The sequence below is a fragment of the Musa acuminata genome, chromosome BXJ3-8, assembly GCF_036884655.1.
Source record: "Musa acuminata AAA Group cultivar baxijiao chromosome BXJ3-8, Cavendish_Baxijiao_AAA, whole genome shotgun sequence".
Lineage (NCBI taxonomy): Eukaryota > Viridiplantae > Streptophyta > Magnoliopsida > Zingiberales > Musaceae > Musa > Musa acuminata.
In genome coordinates this window covers 50,009,124-50,024,679 of record NC_088356.1, presented here as the reverse complement: position 1 = coordinate 50,024,679, position 15,556 = coordinate 50,009,124, and the positions used below count along the sequence as shown (strand labels likewise).

Sequence of the window (15,556 nt, the reverse complement as noted above, 5' to 3'; positions counted from 1 at the left end):
TTGTTGAAGCCAATATCATGAGAGGATAAAAAATTCTAGTAAGTCCTTGTGGAGGAAGAAACCTAATAATTAGAATTTATTTTTTTATAAATATCTCGTATATCTCTAATCTATTCTTGGTGTGAGAAATAAAAAATACAAGAAATACCTTTTATGTTTTTAGGTTTCTCGAGAATATCTAGGTGCTCTTTAGGGTTTTAAAGAGAGTACGAGAAAAAGTATACATTTTTTGGGCTTATGTGAAAATGGTATATAAAGAGATTATACTCGATAATTCAAAAGTTTTACAATTGATCTCATATAATGAAGGATTTAATTTTTTTCATGGATGCAAGTGAGAGTTATCGACCTATGTGAAATCTTATATCGATTTTCTGATATATATATATATATATATATATATATATATATATATATATATATATATATATATATATATATTGATGATTGATTATTAGATTTTTTCTTTGATTTTAAGTTTTTTTTTTTTCGTTTGGAAACATCCAAATAACTAGTTTGAAAAATGAACCTATTTAATGATCATGAGTGATGAACTCTTAAGTACAAGACCAATCAGCATGTTAGGATAAGTGGCATTTAGACAAACACCTTGTTGTGATTCAATGAGTTAAATACAAACGGTGCAATCTTCAAATAATTTGAGTCCGATTGATGTGTATCTATTCGGATTCGGGTTTCGTAACATAAGATTTCTTTTAAGTGGATCGGGTAGCAAATCCGATTCGACCCGTTACGAATGATTCGGGTTTGTGCTTTATATATGTACTCGTACCGCTTGCGCGTCGCCTGTCGTGGGCTATACCCGATATATTATGCATCGTTCCTTGAATCGAACTGCGAGGCGACTCGAACCTCTCGCCGTTCCCCACTCCCGTCATCCCCTTCCCGACTCGAGTCACCCAAGGCAGTTGAGCTGGTCTTCGCCTCCGGCCGCAACTCCTCCTCGTCGGCAACAACCGCTTGATGATCTGAACTCCTCAGTCCTCCCTCGCAGCACTCCCCGGCATTACGACGACTACCTGAACCTCCTCAGGTCCTTCGTCTCCCGGAAGGCGTTAGAGCCCGGGAAGCAGCTCCACGCCCGCCTCCTCCTCTCCGGCCTCGGCTACAACGCCATCTTGGCCACCAAGCTCGTCGATCTGTACTGCCTGTGCGACCATGTGACTTATGCGCACAAGCTGTTTGACAGAATTCCTAAGAGAAACTTGTTTCTGTGGAACGTCCTCATCCGAGCTTACGCTTGGACTGGGCCCCACGAGGTCGCCCTCTCGTTGTATTACCAGATGCTCGACTGCGGCCTCGCGCCTGATAACTTCACGTTCCCGTTCGTCCTCAAGGCCTGCTCCGCCCTCTCCGCGCTCGAGGCCGGGCGGGGGATCCACGAGCTTGTGGTAAGCACCGGCTGGGAAACGGACGTGTTCGTGGGTGCCGCCCTGATCGACATGTACGCCAAGTGCGGGTGCGTCGACCATGCTCGAGAATTGTTCGACAGGATTCCGAACCGAGATGTCGTGCTTTGGAACTCCATGATCGCCGCCTACGCTCAGAACGGGCATCCGTCGGAGGCGCTCCTTCTGTGCCGTGATATGGTGGCGCGTGGGTTCACGCCGACTCTCGCTACTCTTGTGACCGTGATCTCCGCTTCGGCCGATGCGGCGGCTCTGCCGAGAGGGCGGGAGATTCACGGATTGAGTTGGAGGCGCGGGTTTGATTCCCAAGACAAGGTGAAGACCGCGCTCGTGGATATGTACGCCAAGAGCGGCTGGGTGAAGGTTGCTCGTGTGCTCTTCGAGCAGCTCGCAGAGAAAAGGATTGTTTCCTGGAACTCCATGATCTGCGGGTACGGCATGCACGGCCATGCGGACGAAGCCCTTGCCCTGTTCGACAGAATGAGGGATGAGGATCAAGTGCTTCCTGATCACATTACTTTCGTCGGCCTCCTCTCCGCTTGCAACCATGGAGGTCTGGTAGATGAAGGGAGGAGCTTCTTCAACTCGATGTTGAGCGATTACCGCATTCCACCGGCGGTGCAGCATTACACTTGCATGATAGATCTCCTTGGCCACTCCGGCAGACTAGCTGAAGCATACAAGCTCATCCAAGACATGACAATGGCCGCCGACTCTGGAGTATGGGGTGCTTTGCTGAACGCCTGCAAGATCCACCGGAATGTGGAATTGGGGGAGCTGGCACTGCAAAAGCTGATCGAACTGGAGCCGGACGACGCAGGGAACTACGTTCTTCTATCGAACATATACGCACAAGCCGGGAAGTGGCAGGAAGCCGCCGAGGTGAGGAAGCTGATGACCGACAGAGGCCTGAAGAAGAGCATTGCCTGTAGCTGGATCGAAGTGAAGAACCAGGTCCACGCGTTCCTCGTCGGCGATCTGTCGCATCCCAGCTCGGGGGCGATATACGCAGAGCTGGAAAGGTTGGAAGGGCTCATGGCGGAGGCTGGATACGAGCCGGACACGATGCCCGTCTTCCACGACGTGGGCGACGACGAGAAGAGGAACATGGTTCGCAGCCATAGCGAGAGGCTGGCCATCGCATTTGGACTCATCAGCACGCCGCCGGGGACGACGCTGTTGGTGACGAAGAACCTGAGAGTCTGCGAGGACTGTCACACGGCCATCAAGTTCATTTCGGCGATTGTTGGCAGAGAAATCATAGTAAGAGATGTGAATCGATACCACCATTTCAAGGACGGCGAGTGTTCCTGTCGAGATTATTGGTAGCCTGCGAACCCAACAATTGCTGCTGTATTTTGCCTATGTGAGTTGGACACCGCTATTTATATTTACGTGTACTGATCATTCTTTGATGCTTATGGTAAGAGACACGTGAGGCTCACGTGATATTCCGTGATTTGATTTAAATTGGGCTCATTGGAGGCTCAGTTTGTCTTGATGGACCTACAAATTGCGATTCTCTCACTCCTCCGGGCTCGTCATCCGTTCCGCGATGGCCGCCCTTTTCTTCGCCGCCCGTCTCCTCCTCCTCCCTGCTTCTTCCTTCGAGGTTCCCATCGCTCCCTCTCTCTCCTCTCTTTCATTTCATCTCCATGTTTTCTTTTATTAACTTGACTTCCTTTCAAGGTTCCCATCTTACTCTGCGCCAAAGGCAAGCGCAACGAGCTCTCCTGCTCTGCAAAGCCGCCGCCGCATCTGCTACCTCCCTTCCTGCGACTTCGGGCTCAACGATCATAGTATCGACGCGGATAAGGCCTACCGGGGAAGAAGTGGAGGTCCGGGGCCAGCGTTAGGCGCATCCCCAAACATCTCAGCATTGCTGGAGGTTTCGTCTTTTGTAATTCTTAATATTCTTTTTGATTCTTGATCGTTGTTTCGGCATGTTGAATCCACGGGGCTGAAGTGGTGTAAGTTAAAGGGAAAGATTAATTGGATCACAAAACCCAACAAAACTGAATCCATACTGGCATTGCATTTCGGTTTTTGTTGTTTTTTATGTTTGATGAATCATAATTCTTTGAATAAACCTATTGCAATGTCCAAAATCTTGTGTCTTTCAGCCTAATGTTGCAACCTCTGAAGTAATGCCTACAACTGAATTGTCTCCTGCAAGCATTTGCATATGTTTGCATAATGATTTGATTTGGTAATCACAAATCCAAAATCTTTAGCTATTAGGAAACACAATATATTTACAAGCTGTAATGTCCCCTCACACAAGTCATTTCAATGTATTATGTATGAACAAAACCCAATTGTATGGTGCAATCGTCTGAAACCATGATAAAAGATTTGATTAAATCCCATAAGCTTAAGGGTGTCTAATATGTTTATAAGCTTTAACAACATCTTTCGTTGTTGTGCTGCTAATGCCTTTTAAATTTAACAAATTGTGGCAATAGAGAACCTTGCATGTCTTTAACTGCCCGTATGTGAACTATTCTGCATCATTTAAACATAACGCTTGTGCTAGCATGACACATTTCAATTTAGAGATAACCAAATGCTGATAGTTTACAAGCTCAATACCATCATGCATTATTCAATATCATGTGAATTCCACCATGTCATTTGCTGTTTCATTGCGTATTTGCTTCAATTGAGCTCAAGGGTTGTTTGTTTCTTATATGAAGTGATCTTTCAATACCAAAGTTGGATTCAGATCTATCCTAATGTTGTCTAAAATTGGTTGTTCTGTACGAGACTTTAAACAGGAGGTATACCAAAAGACATGATTGGAACTCTGCATCTCGTGGGAGAAATTCTTTTACAAAGTTAGTTAACATTTATCTGCAACTTGCAGCATTGTTTCCTTAAGTCTAGTTGCAGCATTGTTTCCTTAATCTAGAGTGAAAATCAGAAACCCTACGTGTTTAGAGCAAGCAGAAAGCTGAGTGAGACATTTACACATCTTACTCCAGTCTGTATGTAGAAGAGACAACTAGCTAAGCACTAGGTGTGGAGATGATCGGAATTGATTCCTCTCTACCAAAGAATTTGTTGTGCTAAAAACAATGGTAAATTAGTTATTTAGATGTGATATATGGTATAACAAAAAAATCACAAGTCAGAAATATTATATGATCAATCATTATATCTCCACATTAATTTATATCGCAATATCCAGAATATTTTTATCCATAGTAAAAACAATTGATGTATGTGTAACTGTTTCACTAAATTAATTTTGTATAGTATATATGTTCTTACTAATTGATTTTTGCCTTGTCTAATTAACTTTTAAGATGTGAGTTTATATAAATATAGATTTCTTAGGTGTTTCATTTTAGAAGGCAACATGTGGAAAATGAAAACCTATGCTTTGTTAAAAACACATAAAATTATTTTTTTTTGTGTGCAAGGGGTGGTAAATGGTGAAAGTGTGATTCGAGCCCAGGATCTTGTAATGAACTGTTAAAGTTTGTAACAACTAAGCTACCTAACACCTTCAAATATGTCGAATAAGGTTTTAAACCCTTAATTCTTGTTAAGTGAGTCTGGTATACCACCACTAGACCAACAATGTAAGTGTTAAACCCTCAATTCTTGGAACAGGTTCGCCAAAGAATTTTTTGACCTAAATCTAGCTATACTAAAAGAACAAATTAGAGACATTTTATTGCATTTTGATTTTATTACAATCTGTTCCAAGAATCATTTATGATGTCACCATAGGCAAGAAACTAAATTTTAGAATTGCAGCTCCTTTAATGGTATATATAATCTTGTAGGCTTTCCGGTAGCAACAAAATCTCAAAATATCTTATACCAAGTTCACTGGATAGAGCTAGGTTTTGTAACTCGAGCATGGAAAATAGTAAATCACTTGCTACTTCAATGACAAGTCACCAAGGAGATTTGTGTATATGGCATCCTTTAATCCTTTTTCATCTAACATCCTTTTCCCTATATCCGCAGGAGGCTTTTGAGCATTCAAAGCTCCATTGCAGCTTGATTACTACACGTATCATGAAGGCTACTGGTAACTGTTAGGACATAAGACCATGAGAAATAACTACTCTTGGTGGTACCAAGCTCAGGTTCTTTATCAGATTAACCATCAGGACACAGATGGGGACAGCTGCAGCAAAGCTGAATCTACGTTACGGTCCAGCAGAGTTCCGAGACTTGTCGGGTCATCCTCCTCTTCTAGTTTCCCTCTCTCACTATCTTCTCTTATCTACATTTATTGTTCTTTTATTTTTTTTAATCTCAATGTGCAGTATAATTTAGTCATGCCTATCTCTGAAAATTTCCAACTCCAGCAGTTAAAACTCCCAGAGATTGGAGCATCCATAAATGTTCTTGGTATGAACTAGATGTTCAATGGTCGGATTTATTTAAATCAGATACATGCTGTGGGCAAGAGGGAACTTTCCTTTATAAATATTGTAATAAGCATATGTAAAGTTCGGTATGCAGTGGTTGCCACATGTGATATGACCACTCAATTTCTAAATATTTAGTTGTGTTAAAAGTGATGCATGTCCCATTACAACTGAGCTAATTGTTTAGTTAGATTAAGATAGTCTGAGAAAGAAGTTTTCTTCTGATGATGTGAATATTTGCATGGAAAAAAAAAAAGCCTTTCAAGTATTTTTCAGTTTGGAAGCTTCTTGTGGTCTTAATATATTTCTCTAGCAATGCCAATTTTTTTGTTTTTCGAGTAGTGGGATCCAGTAGTTCTTATTCCGAGTGATGCTAAGATAGTTGGAGTAGCTAAGACCTTCGAGTATCTCACTAGAAGAAGTTGGTGTGGACAGTTGCACTGACAATGAGCATGCTGATGCATATTATCCAAATGATTCATCCACAAGCTATGTACCAACTAAGCTGAACAGCATCAAATTAGCCCTTGCAATTTGTATAGTAATTAAATACCTCTCATTCACTGCACTGGTACTCATGTGTTTATGTGTTTGCAGAGACTGGAACACAGGTTACACACACAAGCAGGTGCAAGTCTGCTCACCCTCCACAACTGTCCCAACTTCCACTGGAACTCAGTCTCAACTCTTCTTGGACAAGCCTCCAGCATGTTAGACTGAGTACCTGATGAGGTACATTCTCATTTGATGAATTGGTCTGTCTTCTATTCTTTTTTATGAAGTGTGCACAGAGAGACCGTGTACATGCATGAGATAGAGAGAAGCGCTACGTAAGTTAGGCTAGTTAGTTGGTGATTGGTTGGAGTCATTGAAACCACCCATCTGCCTCCTCCATTCATTGCTTGCTCTCTCTTCTCCTCCTGTTCTTATTATAAGTATCTCTAACTCTCTTCAGGTGCGGGCCAAACTTGTTGGTTCTTTCATCCCAACGATAGCAAGAGGCAGAAGAAGAGGAGGAGGCCTTCAAGCGGAGAAGAAGATGCCTGCCGTGCCCTTGCCCGAGTTCCCCATGTGGGCTAAGTTTGGCTACCGCTTCATCGTGAATAACTTCGTGACTTTGTTTCTGGTCGGGTCCATGACAGCCGTGGGTTGGGAGCTTCTCCAGCTCGGCCCCGACGACATCATGGCCTTATGGCGATCCCTCCAGGAAAAGCCCATCGAGACTCTCTCTGCAGTCTTCTTGGTGGCCTTCGTCGCCGCCCTGTACTTCATGTCCCGCCCCCGGCCAGTGTACCTCGTCGACTATGCTTGCTTCAAGCCGCCCTCCACATGCCGCGTCCCGTTCGCCACCTTCATGGAGCACACGCGGCTCATCAACTCCGACAAAAAGAGCGTGCAGTTCCAGACGCGGATTTTGGAGCGCTCCGGTCTCGGTGAGGAGACCTGCCTCCCCCCCGCGAACCACTACATACCCCCCAACCCCACCATGGAGGCGTCCCGCGCCGAGGCCCAGCTCGTCATCTTCTCCGCCATTGACGACCTGATGAAGAAGACGGGCCTCAGGCCCAAGGACATCGACGTCCTCGTCGTCAACTGCAGCCTCTTCTCCCCGACGCCGTCCCTCTCCGCGATGATCATCAACAAGTACAAGCTGAGGAGCAACGTCCGCAGCTTCAACCTCTCCGGGATGGGCTGCAGCGCGGGGCTGATCTCCATCGACCTGGCGCGGGACCTGCTCCTGGTGCACCCCCGCGCCAACGCGCTCGTCGTCTCCACCGAGATCATCACCCCCAACTTCTACGCCGGCAACCAGCGGTCGATGCTCCTCCCCAACTGCCTCTTCCGCATGGGCGCTGCCGCGATCCTCCTGTCGAACCGCCGACGCGAGGCCGGCCGCGCGAAGTACCGGCTGGCGCACGTGGTCCGCACCCACAAGGGCGCGGACGACCGCGCGTACCGCTGCGTCTACGAGGAGGAGGACGCCGAGGGCCACTCCGGTATCTCCCTCTCCAAGGACCTCATGGCTATCGCCGGGGAGGCGCTCAAGTCCAACATCACCACCATGGGGCCGCTGGTGCTCCCCATGTCGGAGCAGCTCCTCTTCGCCCTCAACCTCGTCGGCCGAAAGCTCATCAACCCAGAGTGGAAGCCCTACATCCCCGACTTCAAGCAGGCCTTCGACCACTTCTGCATCCACGCCGGCGGCCGCGCCGTCATCGACGAGCTGCAGAAAAGCCTGCAACTGTCGGCGGAGCACGTGGAGGCCTCGCGCATGACGCTGCACCGCTTCGGCAACACCTCCAGCAGCTCCCTCTGGTACGAGCTCAACTACATCGAGTCCAAGGGCCGGATGCGGCGCGGCAACCGGGTGTGGCAGATCGGCTTCGGCAGCGGCTTCAAGTGCAACAGCGCCGTCTGGAAGTGCCTGCGCACCATCAAAGGTCCCGTCGACGGTCCCTGGACCGACTGCATCGACCGATACCCCGTCGACATCCCTGAGATCGTAAAGCTCTAACCGTGGATCCATTCCGCGTTGCTTCTCCAATTCATCACCACTACAAACACACACGTTCTTGTACTTCCTCCACCATCATCGACAGTATCCTCCTGTAACACCACGCTTCGTGCATGGCCATGTTCTTGCGAGAGAGAGAGAGAGTGTGTGTGGGTGATATAGAGAGAGTGAAGCTGTACTCATTGTGATGCATTATGTTTGTTGATAGTGACCGATTCCATCCATAGACGAATTGCTTTTGTCTGTAAGCAGTTGAGACAAGTGTTAAATGCTTCTGCCCCCTCGTACATGGCCTGCTGTGCCTCTGTGGGAGATAAAGAACCAAGAATGTGAGGCAAAAGCACCTGTCACACGTACCTCTCAAGCAAGTTGCCCACAGTCCAACTCAAGACACTTGGAGTGCCCAATCTCAGTAGGCTGGTTCATTATACTGAACATTTACATGTTTATATAGATTTGGTGTCACAATTCACTGCATGTTCATTATCTTTGAGCTTCTTGGTCCCTCAAAAGTTGGAAACCCTAACAAAGATGGTTGATTTCCTTGATGTTCTCAAACAAGGCAGGCTTGTAAAACACCCTAGAAAAGAGGTGTTTGCAGCATTCTCAGTGATAAGAACGACAGTGGCTATTGGTTTACAACTCTAAAACAAGATAATTTTAGGTACTATGCACTTACACTATGGTTTCATGTTAAGGTCTTCGTATGCCTATGCAATTCCGTTATTTTTGGGTAGAATTCTTATACGATATGCTTATGGTTGCGCTGTCGCTGCTGCTGCAAGAAAAGGACGGCGCAACAAAGTTGTGTGTGTTGGACGAACACGTGATGATGCCCACCGCATACGGCCACATCCTGCATCGGACGCTCGATTCGTCGCTGTCCATGTCATGTGTCGTTCGGCCATTAGCCCGCACGAAACAAAGAATGCTCGCCCCATGGCATCTGACAATTGGATCGCGAGCTGATTTATGGCATCCATGGCAAGAAGAAATGCAGTCGATTGATCTTATGGTATGTGCCTCTTTGGAAGCCACGTAGTCGTGCAACCACTGTAAATTCGTGAAGAGAAAATTGGAGATTTTGTTCTTATTGTAGCATTTTGTTTTTCTGTAGAGCATTTACATCCTGAAGAAGACCAAAGCTGAGAGCTTCAATCCCACTTCGCCATGAAGGTGGTGGTGTGTTACGCCTATGTTTTCTTCTTCGTGTTCCTCGCGGGCGCCGTGAATGCGGCATTAAGCGAGGAAACCCCGAGCGCCGGAAGCAACTCCACGGAGTTCATACGCAAGTGCTGCGCCGCCACCCTGTACCCGGGCCTCTGCTACACGTCCCTCTCCGGCTACGCCAACGAGGTCCAGCAGAGCACCGTCGAGCTCGCCCACGTCGCCGCCAAGGTCACCCTCGCCCGGCTTCGGTCCACCGCTTTCCACGTCGCAGCGCTCCGCCGCAACGCCACCGGCCCCGAGCGGGGCGCCCTGCGCGACTGCTCTGAGCAGCTGGACGACGCTGCCGAGTGGGCGCGGAACACGGTCAAGGAGCTGAAGGGGCTGGCTGGGGCGGTAGGACCGAAGGTGGCGTCGCGGGTGTCCAACGCCCTGACGTGGATGAGCGCGGCGCTGACGTGCGAGGATACCTGCACGGACGGGTTGCTCATGGTGGCGGCCGGCTCGGTGAAGGCCGACGTCTGCCACCGAGTGCGCAAGGTGGAGAAGTACACCAGCAACGCCCTGGCGCTCATACACAGTCTCGGCTTCAACAGATGATAATTGCCTGTCTTCCTTGTTCATGCCCTCTGCTACTGTCAACATTTTCGAAGACCATAAAGTAATATTTTGAATCTCTTACATACGTAGTAGAAAGTTTGACAGAGGCCAAAGAACTTCAAATTTTCTTTCATTAGCAGTTATCCGAAGAAAGTTAATTACGACAAGATAGATCACACAAGATTGCTTCAGATCTTGCATTCGAACATCATATATCCTTTGACTAATTTATTGCAACGATGCATGCCTACTATGAGGAATGTAATGGTTGAATTTAGGGAGATGGATAAGAGCATATAATTGTTTTGTACACCACTAATGGTTAGAGACAACAATTTCTTAAATTCTTCTCGATTTTTTCTTGTCACCATTCTAACAATGCAAGAAGAATCAAAATCATATATATACATACAATACTTGTCGAAACAAACAAGTTTTTTATTCTTACCCTGAAAGGAATCAAGTTCTACAGAGAGAAAAGGAGAGGAAATCATCACAACAAGTGAAACAAGAGATGAGCAAAATTTGTCGAAACAAGAAATTTCTTAATTGTTCCCTTCAAGAAAGCAAGTTCAGCAGGATAGGATAGGGCAAACTAGTAAGTTCTCGATTCTTTCGAAAGGTGACGATGTAGTTAGCCAAGGAAGAGATCAGGTTAGAAAGAGGGGGGGGTGGACAAGCAAGTACGACGGGCAAGCAAGCGAAAGAGCATTGCAGTGGAAATCGAGAAAAAAAAAATATATATATATATATATAATTAATAATTTAAAAGATAATAAATTATTCATTCATTTTTTTTCATATAACATGCGATTTTTTCTGTCAACTAAGTTAATTTTATAAGTATAGTGACCCAAATATTATTTTTAAAAATATAAGGATTAAAATGTTAATCATAATTAACTATGGGATAATATATATATAATTATTCTGAGAACATTATATGGCCATCACCTCAGGGCTGAGGCAAAACAATTACACTCACAGGACACCAGCAATGGCTTCATGTCCACAGACAAGTGCTCAGTAAACTCCGAGCCATGTTTGTATCCTCGTGTTTATTGTGGTTTCAGGCAATTCCTGTTATCTTCCTTGTGGTTCCTCTATCACTTTGTTCTTCCCGTACTCTGATGGTACCCACATGAAGGACCACATGAGTCCACAGAAATGCAGTGTTATTCCCAATCGATAGTCAAAATCACTCTTTGCTGCTTCTGTTAGTTTTCCTTCGAGGAAGAAGGAGAAGAAGAAGAGATAATTCTTGTGTATTTCATGTAGTTGGGACCAAGAGATTATACATACTGGTATTCGAGTGTAATTACCAGCCATGCTTCACCATCAAATTTGATCCTCTGTCTGTAGCCATAAATCTAGCAGAAAGTATCCATCAAACATTCTCTGCTTCCATCTCTGTTGTCAATTTACTATCAGTTCTTGGTCTTGAAATGCTGAACTATACCAAAATTCACTTACCAAGAATTAATGATTAGAAATCTATTCCAAGGATTGTCTTATTAGTGATGTACCAGACTCTTTCCCAAAGGTCAAAGGGTATGATCATCATGAGATTATGATGGTAAGAGTTGCAGTCCTACAGAAAGTAGAGAGTGGGATATGTAGTGATGCATGTTTTGGTTCATAAGCTTTTGCTGGAACTCATGGTTCCTTGAACAATACAAATTGGCTTATCTTTCAGGTAATTGAATCTTGCAAATTGATTGCTTAGCTTTCTCTAAAATTAATGGAACTTTGATGGCATCAAAAGACAATTTTGTATGTGTGACAGACCTTTTCCACAGTAGAGAGCACAGGGAATAATAATAACCCAAAAGGCAAAAAAAGAATACTATCTTTGATTTATTTCCTTGACAAGGATGAAACTATTGGGGTAGAAGGAATTAAAGAATGATCGAACTCTGCCAAACTATCAGTCATCTGATTGCATGAGAGTTCAACATTGTGACTATGTATCTACATTCAAAATGCAACAGGTCAAAAGAATTCTAAGAGGCCGGTGCAGCACTGTTCCTTCTTGAGCTCGACACCCGTCTCACCAATCTCTCCAAAGCTTCCTTCATCCATGGATGCTGGCAACCTTCCTTGGCCTCTGCGACCGTGACCTGATCCATCGAACCAGTGGAAGAAATGAGATCACACGCCCGGTTTAACCTAAAAGACAACTCGGTGAGTTCGCGTGCTTACCCATTTGCGTTCTCGCAGGTGCATCTCCGGCCAGTCACCCAGCTCCTGCGTCACGTTCATGGGGAACATGATGCCCTCATGGTACGCATCGTAGGTCCTGCTCTTATACCTCCATTTCCCGAGCTTACCCTGTAGCAATGATCCCACAATAAAACTATCAGCACTGCTGCAGCAACACAAATTGAACAGTTCGAATAGGAGGGAGGTGGAGGGATCGGGAGCTGACCTCAACGTTCCCCTGCACTCCTGCCTCCTCCAATGCCTCCCTCAAGGCTGCCTGTTCTATGGTCTCATCGGTCTCCCAACCACCCTGTAAGGTCAGAAGAAACCATGATCGTAAAGGAGTGATCTTAGCGAAGAATGATACATGTCGAGGTGAAGCCATTGCGCTTACAAACCTTTGGGAAAAGCAGCCCGTTCCCTTTGGGAGAACTGACGACGAGAACCTCCATCGACGTACCGACATCATCGTAGCCGCGGTTGAACTTGTAAGGAATGCACCTGCAACACGACCGCCATTCTGCATCAGACACACCCACAACTCCTCCCATTTCTCCATCGACCCAACGACCAAACCAAACGACAGTTGGTACATACCCGACCACGATGCGGCTGCCGGCCTTGCTGTAGCGCTGCAGCTGCCGGCCCTGTCGAGATACCATGCACACCATCTTTTTGCTCCTCCCTTTTTGCGGTGATCCACGAGAAACGAAAGAGGAGAATAATACAAGGGAAAGAGAAAGGAGTGGGTTTGGATTCGTGGATGAGGACAGCGAGAAGACGGCTATAAATAGAAGACGGAGGTGGTGGCGCAGCGGGTGGGCCGTCGCTTCCGATCATCACTCGTCACGCGTGACACAATGACTTCGAGCAGGAATCGTGGCGATGCTCCGAGGAAAAAAAGAAGCGAGTTGACCCGGCCTCGAAACCGAGTTGATCGTATCAGACCGGTTACAATGAATCAGAAGTCAGCCGTTGGTTTGCTGGCCAACGGCGAATCCCCCCTCGTGACTCGGCCTCAGACGGGTCAAACCTTTTCCGCCCCCTCCCCCGCATTAACTCACTCGTCATCTTCAACCTGGCAGACACGCTTCCATGTCTCGTCCTGAGTCACCGAGCAATAACCTTACGGAATGCTTGTAACGAGAAGTCTTCCCATTGGTCGGCGGTGTTGATGGCTGCAAACGACTCACCGATTTCTCGTCTCAACTCTGTGCTTCCCCCCATGAGATTAACATTTCGATTGTCGGCAATGTATAGGCTACAACTGTGAACATTAGCGTAGCCGTCCATCGACTAGGAAGAAGTCGCCCCATACAAATGGTGTCAAATACTTGGTTCGATTTTTTGTTCTTTTGCTGTAAAGAGACAAACCGACATGACAAGATTCGATGCATTGTATGCTTGTCGGACAAATCTGAATAAGATTTTTCTTACCCAAACTAAATGTGGATTTAAGACTACCACCAAATAAAAAGAGAAATAAACAAATATGCGGCGCGGACTTTAGTCGGCTATAGGAGCATTTTTCACACAACATTGGAAACATGTTTTGAAATACACTGTTTTTGAAAACATTGCTAAGTCAAACTTGATTGAGTGGTGAATGATTTAGTTCAAAGGTGTTAGCTAAGCTTGATTGCTTGATTTTGTGGGTGGAGGCAAATGTGTTGGGATACATTATTTTCTAGGCATTTTTTCTCAAGAAATAAAAAAATGTTTCAACAATCTACTGAATAATAAGTCATGTAGATCAGAAATCAAGATTTGATACAATTCGGAAGGCCAATCAATTCTCCATTGTCTCAATAGATTGATTATTACTTGTTATATAATCTATCGAAAATTTAGTGCCGAAATTTCATATTCTATTCTTCGCCATCGTTATTTTTATGCATTCAAAATATTTTTTAAAAAATATCAGTTTGTATATCTTATAAAGATCATCTTCATCACATATTAACGCAAAAAAAAAAAAAAAAATCTCTTTTGAATTATTCCTATTATGTTGCTTAATACTTGAAAATTTTTTGCTCATCTTAGTCAATGCAATATGCTAGATATATATATATATATATATATATATATATATATATATATATATATATATATATATATATATATATATATATATATATATATATATATATATATATATATATCCTTTCTTACTTGAGTTGCTTATCATGCCTCGATATTATGTCGGGTGTGACAACAATTGTATCTATTAACTTCGTGGAGCCTTAACTATTAGTATAAAATATTTAAACTAAAATTAATTGCTTATCATGCCTCGAAATTATGCCGACAAAAATTGTATCTATTAACTTCGTAGAGCCTTAACTATTAGTATAAAATTAATAGATATTTAGATGTCATTCTTTAGCTCATTTCTAATATGAGATTAGAAATGGATGTTACAATTCTCAAGTAAAATTTATTTTGTTTTAATGTTTCTTAGTGGGATTAATAGTCAAATCATGGTAAACTATTATTCACATATTAGATTTTAGGGATAATGCTAAAGAAAATATGAAAAAAATTGTATAATTCATGTTTATTCTATTCTCATAATTCACATTTATAATAATTAATCTAATTTGGCTTTTTATGCGTTACCTAACTTTCATTGAATAGTTGCATCATTAAAATAATATCGATAATGATTATGGAATCTTTTGTCTTCCCAAAAGAACAAAGACACGTTGTATTATTCTTTCCTTGATGTCTTTAGGTTCCTTCAGCATCAAACAAAAGCTGAATGACTTTTCCAAGTGATAATAACACTAAATTCATGTTTGGTTGCAAAAGAGTAAGAGCAAAGAAATTTTGTTCAGCAGAATAAAAACAAATGAACACTACTAGTATTGATGATATGACTACAATTTTCTTTTGCCCAAGATCAAAAATTTAGTGACAATGTTGAAATAAAATCAGCCTCATATTACTAAGAATTTTAGGTTATTATGATGTCTAATCTCATATATAACAACCTTGATTAAGATTTGCATAATGCTTAATCAAAATATGGTATTAGATAGATATTATCTTTTAAAATAAAAAAAAGAATATGCTATTAGATATTCTCATAATTATTGTTTGAGAATAAATAGATAGTGAAGGAGAATAAATATGATACTAAGTAATTTTTTTGGTTCTGATTCCATGGAAGGTGGTAGACCAAAATAATTCATATGGAAGAATAAAATTAATATGCAATGGACTAGAAATTTTGTTCATCACTATTGAGT

At 43.8% G+C, this 15,556-nt stretch overlaps 4 protein-coding genes across 4 annotated transcripts; 3 read left to right on the top strand and 1 right to left on the bottom strand.

Annotated features, from left to right (window-relative positions):
- The first annotated feature begins 822 nt into the window (after nucleotides 1–822).
- On the top strand, nucleotides 823–2,920 carry LOC135646229 (pentatricopeptide repeat-containing protein At2g33760-like). The gene has a single exon (XM_065165562.1). It carries the CDS (start codon nucleotides 834–836, stop codon nucleotides 2,757–2,759), a length of 1,926 nt encoding a protein of 641 aa, XP_065021634.1. The 5' UTR covers nucleotides 823–833; the 3' UTR covers nucleotides 2,760–2,920.
- Nucleotides 2,921–6,414: 3,494 nt separating this feature from the next.
- On the top strand, nucleotides 6,415–8,562 carry LOC103995807 (3-ketoacyl-CoA synthase 6-like). The gene is made up of 2 exons (XM_009416504.3): nucleotides 6,415–6,553; nucleotides 6,777–8,562. Exon 2 carries the CDS (start codon nucleotides 6,861–6,863, stop codon nucleotides 8,334–8,336), a length of 1,476 nt encoding a protein of 491 aa, XP_009414779.2. The 5' UTR covers nucleotides 6,415–6,553; nucleotides 6,777–6,860; the 3' UTR covers nucleotides 8,337–8,562.
- Nucleotides 8,563–9,277: 715 nt separating this feature from the next.
- Nucleotides 9,278–10,184, top strand: LOC103996446 (pectinesterase inhibitor 11-like). Its single transcript, XM_009417369.3, has 2 exons — nucleotides 9,278–9,351; nucleotides 9,454–10,184. Exon 2 carries the CDS (start codon nucleotides 9,507–9,509, stop codon nucleotides 10,101–10,103), a length of 597 nt encoding a protein of 198 aa, XP_009415644.2. The 5' UTR covers nucleotides 9,278–9,351; nucleotides 9,454–9,506; the 3' UTR covers nucleotides 10,104–10,184.
- A 1,751-nt stretch (nucleotides 10,185–11,935) lies between these two features.
- LOC135644862 (nudix hydrolase 17, mitochondrial-like) lies at nucleotides 11,936–13,110 on the bottom strand. Its single transcript, XM_065162800.1, has 5 exons — nucleotides 12,903–13,110; nucleotides 12,704–12,806; nucleotides 12,532–12,615; nucleotides 12,306–12,434; nucleotides 11,936–12,223 (listed from the first exon to the last, which is right to left on the bottom strand). Exons 1-5 carry the CDS (start codon nucleotides 12,974–12,976, stop codon nucleotides 12,107–12,109), a joined length of 507 nt encoding a protein of 168 aa, XP_065018872.1. The 5' UTR covers nucleotides 12,977–13,110; the 3' UTR covers nucleotides 11,936–12,106.
- Nucleotides 13,111–15,556: the final 2,446 nt, after the last annotated feature.